The following is a 6364-nucleotide window of genomic DNA, read 5'->3' on the forward strand; positions in this document are numbered from 1 at the left end:
CCTTCAGAAAGGTGCTGAAATGCCAGGGAGATCCCCAAGGCTGGTTGCATCATTTCCCAGCTCTACCTTGGGTTCCAGCAGAGCTGCTGGGCTGGTTTCTCAGACCCAGCTCCCTGCCACTCCGTGGCACGACAGGGAATTTACGGGTCACCACGGCCTTGCATCTGGTCCTCCTACATCTCTTACAGGCATTAATTGTGCCCAGTGTAGACAGTCTGTTGGCTGTTCTTCACCTGCCACTACTTCTCTTTTATCTTCTATTACTCCTTCTTCTTGTCCTCTTTCTCCTATTTTTGACTGTCCCAGTATTTCTTTATAACTAAAAAAATTACCTGTTTGCCTATGGGCTGCAAGAAAGGGCTTGCTAATATTCACTTTCTTTTGTTCTCACTGCATAAAAATCTTTTCTGTCATACTGGAATTACGTGCAAGAAAAAAGAGATTTTCTTCAATGGGATAAAGTTAGGATGGAGGGATTTTTTAAAACAGAGCTCTTTTAGGGGATAATCATTATAATGCTATTGAAAGAGAATAAATACATCAGCCTGAGGCAAGGTTTTTGAAGCACTTATGTCCAACTTCCATTAAATTTCTGGGAAAAAGGAATCGGAGGAAAAAAGGTATTAATTAAACAGTTACACTGAGAAACAAGTTATTAAAGACCTTGTTTCCCTCCCTTTGCTTGGTCAAGACTGGCCATTTAGCTTGTTCATTAGCGGGTCTGTGCCCTGCTCTGCCTGGCTGAGAGGGGTCGAGGACACTGTGGGACCTGGGGGGACCTTGGAGAGGCAGAGTTTTCTCAGGGTCCAGCCCATTTGAGCAGCACCACTGTAAAGGCTCGGCATTGGGAACTCGCTGCGTTTTCCAAAGCTTGCTCCCAAAGACCAGATCCTGGGTGGCTGCATCCGATGCAGAAGTGGGGTGACCTCATCCCGTGACTTTTCACATGCTCACCCTGACCTAAATCCCACTAAGGTTACAAGTCCCTGGACCCACAGCAAGCAGGGGTGCACAGGTTTGCAAAGTGTGCATGGCAGGCTGGACTACTGAGCAGCTATCCCAGCCCATGCTGAGGTGAGCAGAAGGGGTGCAGGATCCACAGTGAAATCTGGGCTTGGGAGGGAGCATCTGATGAAGACACTAACACATCTAGTTGTGATAGAACCTGGAGGAAAGGAGGCCACAAAACAGCGCCCTTACAGTGAGGAGTGGGAATACAAGGTTCCTCCTGATCCCAGCTGAGAAAGCACCCACTGAATCAGCTGGGGAGCCCAATCCTATATGGACCTCTGGGCTGGTCCTGCGCTTGTCTTTATGCCACAGTCAGAATCATGCTATTCTGTTATTTTTTAAGCTTTTCAGACAGACCATTTGTTGCCTTCCCTCCAAGTGCATTGTACGTTTGCAAGCAATCGATTCCAGGAGCATCATACCCTCCTCTGCTTCGGGGTCTGTCTAAACACCAGATGGCTTGATTTGCACCATTTCCAAATTGGGCTCTTTTACGGCACTCCATGCCACAGCATCTGAGAGTCCACGAGCCTCCCGTTGCTGCAGCAGTTGTTTTAAGTTTATAAAGCTCTTTCTTTAGAGTTCACATACAGATTAATGTTAATAAATTGGCACACAGCTATTCAGTGGTTTACTTATTAGCTCTGCTTGCCAAATTAATGGCTGCACATTAGGTTCTTGGTATACCCGTCTTCTTCTGTTTTACTTTCACCCACCTCCCTCTTTTCTGGCAACACAGCATGCTCTATTGTACAGTACTTTAGCTTTCAGAAAATGGAGGGTCTTATGCCTTGGGACTGTGAATACTCCTCAGCAGGGAGTTTTGCCTCTCTCTCTGCTGGTGCCTTGGGATGCTTAATGCTTTGAGGGTTTCTTAGGTGCTGCTGAGGTTGAGAGTTGTATATTATTAATGCTGAGCAGCTGCTGGCTGATTGATTGAGTCCCCACTGATTCTTTGTGCAGCTGTGACAAGAGGGGAGCTGAATCTGAGGGGTAAGGCTGCAGGCTGTGGGCACAGGCAGGAAGAGTACTCATCCCTGCAGTACTCTTAAAAGTCTCCATATCTGAGACAAACCCTGGTTTGCAAGTCTTCTCCCACATCCTTCATACTTTGGCATCGTGCTTGCCAAAGCATCAGGGGACCACCTGCACCCTCAGGTCATCTTCCCCTCCTGATCACACACATTCCAGGTCTGGTGGGTCCCTCTGCCCTAACAGCTGGCACAGTCTTGTGAGGAGCAAGATGAAGGCTTTCTCTGGCCACAAAAGTTGTTCATGCTACTGCAACCTGTTTAGCCCTAACCACTTGATGGCCAAAGGGCTTACAACAACCCCCTGCCAAAACCAACATCAATTAGGGCTCCATCAAAACCACCAGAAGATGACCACAAGACCAATACAGATTTTACCAATTTCTGTTTCCATGCAGGTGGATGCTTTTAAATGTGTGTGAAATAACTCTGTAACATTGGTTTGTGTGTGGGTCTTGCCTAAAAAATAAGAGAAATTTAATCAAAGAGTGATAATTTAGAGAAGTGAGGCATCTTGAGAGTTTGAAGAATGTTTTGTAGGTGGAAGCAAAAATGAAAATACGAAAACACAAGACACACTTTGAGAACTAAATATTACCTCTGCAAATTTGTTTTGTTTCTTTTCTGTATTTGCTTCTCATTCTTTCCAAACATTAGCACACACTTAAGCATATATCAATACGATAAGCCAGATAGAGCAACCACTATCTATGGTGAAACCAACTGATATCTGCAATGAGACCAAATAGCAGAGAAAACGATGTTAGTTTAGTATTTGCACTTTAGCTTAGATGCTTGCACATTCTGCCTGACTCCGTCTGTATCTGTCCATTGCTTACACAGTCCAGTTGCTGCACTGTATTTTGCTTATTCCTGCTTTGATGATCCAGACATTTTAATAAGGCAGGAAAGGATCCTTTGAAAAGTTTTTGAAAGATTTTGCTGTTTGCATTGCTGCTCAGAAGTCTTCTAAGGACTTCAATGTCAGTTTTGAAATTTTTTTCTGTACGAATTACACCTGACCCCTGTGAGATAGCAGCTGAAATCTGTTCAGTAAAAATAAATAAATCAGAAAGTCATCATTAGCCAGGAGTGTGTGTGGGGGGTGGTGCACCTGCATAACAAGCAGAAGCTATTTACAACATGTTTAAGGTCCTCTTCCTTTTTGGTTACCGTTCAGGTTTTTCACAGGAGCCTTTTTCATGGCAGGTCTCGTGAGCAAGCTGTGCCATTAGGAACAGCACACTTGTAAAAACACAAGTTAAACAGAGTGGAAAGCAGCATTTTCCAGTAGCAGTCAAAGCCATGCCCCAGCTCGTGGATGGATCACCAGGAACCCCGACTGCCCTATGTCACTCTTGGTGGCTGGTGCAGCTCCATTGGTTTTATAGCCAACCTGTGGCATGAGTGCAGGGCCACCATGGCAGGGCAAGCTGAGGTCTCCAGCACTTTCCTGAGAGGCAAGAGAAGAAAAACCATACTCAGTTTGTTGCCTTTCTTTCTTTATCACTTTCCCCACCTGTGAAGGAAGGAGTGCCAGAGTGGTGAGGCATTGCCCAGCACGTATTTCAGCAAACAGGATGCTGGTAGTGCCTCAAACCTGGCCACGTGTCAGACATCTGGAGAGACTTGCAGCTGAAATATTCTTAGTAAAACTGTATTTAAAAGCAAAACATCAAGCAGAGAAAAGCTGCAAGCACAGGCAGCCACTGAAATAGAGATGGTAGGTAGCTGCCCGCCACACTCCACCAGAAAAGACAGGGCCTTCAGCTGCTTCAGAGCTTGATTCCATTGCATCTAGGGACTGCCAGGCTGCTCTTGCCCTCTGGCTACATCCTGTTTTCTTTGCATTTGCCAACAGTGTGAGTAATGCCAGCAGCTGACAGGACAGCTGGCACCAAGTGTGCTACGCTGGCTTTTCATCTCTAATTACTCCCTTACACTAGGCTGTCTAGCTGTTAAATTATCTACCTGTCATGAACATGTCTGAGTATAGTCACTCGTGGTCCTTGTGCTAATCTTGGTTCTTCCTTTGTGGGACAAAAATTCTGCCTAGGATGAGGAGATATGTATGTTTCAGGGGGTTTAATTTATTTTGTCTTGTACTTATTTATTTTGGTGATGGCTGGGCACACAGAGCTGGGTGCTGAGGTTGTGGGTGTTCTTCCTGCCATAATGCAAAGGTGTGTTCGTGTTTGGAAGGGAGGGAAAAAGAAAGGTTGTAGACTATTTCCCAAGGATGCTTTGAATCTTGGCTTTTTGAAATCCTGGAAATTCATGCTGCAGCAAGAAACTCTCTGCTAAAGATCCTTTTAGATCAAAAAAAAAAAAGGTGTGATTGTACAGTACTGACATGCAGATCCACAAGCACTAATCTAATTGAAAGTCTAACTGCAGAATATTTGCCTTGGATGGACATCAAGGCAGCCCTCTTTGAAGTCTGTGTAATAGCACCTCACTGGTGCAGTATCTCCTGTACACGGGCATTGCTTGTGCACTGGAGACTCCTTAGGCTTTGCTGTGGGTGATCTTCAATCTCTTTCCTCTGCTAGGTCCATGGGAAATGCATGTGCAAGCACAACACAGCAGGGTCCCACTGCCAGCACTGCGCCCCGCTCTACAACGACCAGCCTTGGCAGGCTGCCGATGGCAAAACCGGAGCCCCCAAAGAGTGTCGGTGTAAGTAGCCCGCTGGGAACAGCGTCTCCAGAGCCTCTGCTGGAGCAAAACACTTCCTCCTTGTGCCTTTCTCCTGTGTTTCCAAGAGGCAGCAGGTACTGGTTGGTGAACACGTGCTTGCAAAGGAGCTCAGTGAGTGGAGAGCCAGTGCCACACTCCTGCCCAGTGCCCACTGCATGAAGGGCAGGAATGGCCCTGTTTGCGGGGCCCCTCACTTGGAAATCCTTACGAGACCCTGTTGTCTGTTGTTTTGGCCTTTCTGTGGTATCCAAGTGTATCTTCTTGACATATGGTCTTCTGCTGTGGGCAGACTTCAACCTGCTGGGGTACCTTGGAGGTGTCGGGGGGCCAGCATTGCCCCCTCCTCCATGGGCACTGCTGACAAAACATGTTTGTGGTATGGCCACCTGCTTTTGGACATGGGCTCTGCTCACCCCTTGGGCTCTGGGGGCAGGGGGAGCCGTGGGCTCTGGGGACGTTTGAGGGTTACTCCTATGGTACTGGGGAAGCATGCTCAAGATGAGTGCAGGCTGCAGGGAACTGCAGGGGTCACGGGGTGATCTGCTTCAGTATCAGCAGCAGTCTAGCCAGAAGGGCGCTGAGGATTAACTGCACCACCCCAGGAAGGTTTGCAGGCATGCTGAGTTCCATCCTGCCATGGCTATGATGCCATCAACACTTAAGCTGCATCAGCCTGCCTGAGTGGGCTGCAGTCACACTCCCTGCAGTATGGCTATTCCCCAAGGGAGTGACAGTGAATCCCTGTTTCCACCAGCAGCATTTGATGAGCAGGGGCTGAATAGATCTCACTTGGCCCCTGACCTCAGGCCTGTGGGCATCCAGACTTTGTCCACTGCCAACGCAGGGAAAGGGGGATGCTCACCCTCCCTCACACACTTCCCCTGCACCTGTGTGGCATTGCTGATTTCTAAAGCAGGGAGGGAAGTATCCTGCCCCAGTAGGACCAGTGAATGAGGGAGGTCTCCCTGAACCGGCCTGATGACGTCCTTGTACTGGGAAACCCATACTGGAAATAGAGTTAAAGAAATTACTTTTCTTAACTGTCACTCTAGACATTGGGAAGCATGGATGAAAATGTGATGAAAATTGAATTAGTAACGGGTTCACAGGTCTGGTCTCCCATTCCAAAACATGGTTTAGTTTTTTGTGTCTTTTTTCTATAAATCAACATCTTTCACTGCCTTAATGGGCCTTTCTCTTCCCTTGGCTTCATCTCAGCGTGCAAGTGTAATGGGCATGCTGACGCTTGTCATTTTGACATGGATGCGTGGCTGGCATCAGGCAATCTCAGCGGCGGCATCTGTGACAACTGTCAGCACAACACAGAAGGACAGCACTGTGAGCGCTGCAAGCCGGGCTTCTACCGGGACCTCAGGAAGCCGTTCTCTGCCCCGGACGCCTGCAAACGTAAGTCAGCGACCTTTTACTAGTAAAGTGCTTCTCAAGTGGGAGGGTGACAAAGGAAAGACCTTCCTGCCCCTCCCTAGGGAAATCTGCTTGCTTCTGTGAAGGACAGGGAGCTCTTTGAATTCTCTTTGATGCTGTTTGCAAAAAGCAATGGTGTGGCAGGGTGAAAGCCTGCAGACGCTGTTGACAAATCTATCCCAAGGATCCCTGTAGCT

General features: G+C 47.6%; 1 protein-coding gene across 1 annotated transcript in view; it reads left to right on the top strand.

Moving 5' to 3' along the window:
• NTN4 (netrin 4) overlaps window positions 1-6364 on the top strand; it is a gene marked incomplete at its 5' end in the record, with an annotated part of 42268 nt that overhangs the window by 22820 nt on the left and 13084 nt on the right. The window contains 2 exons of the mRNA XM_010145326.1: window positions 4595-4721; window positions 5961-6149. Coding sequence (XP_010143628.1) covers window positions 4595-4721; window positions 5961-6149 — 316 coding nt within the window. The remainder of the gene's footprint in view (window positions 1-4594; window positions 4722-5960; window positions 6150-6364) is intronic.

This window comes from Buceros rhinoceros, unplaced genomic scaffold (genome assembly GCF_000710305.1).
Source record: "Buceros rhinoceros silvestris isolate BGI_N320 unplaced genomic scaffold, ASM71030v1 scaffold9341, whole genome shotgun sequence".
Taxonomy (NCBI): Eukaryota; Metazoa; Chordata; class Aves; order Bucerotiformes; family Bucerotidae; genus Buceros; species Buceros rhinoceros.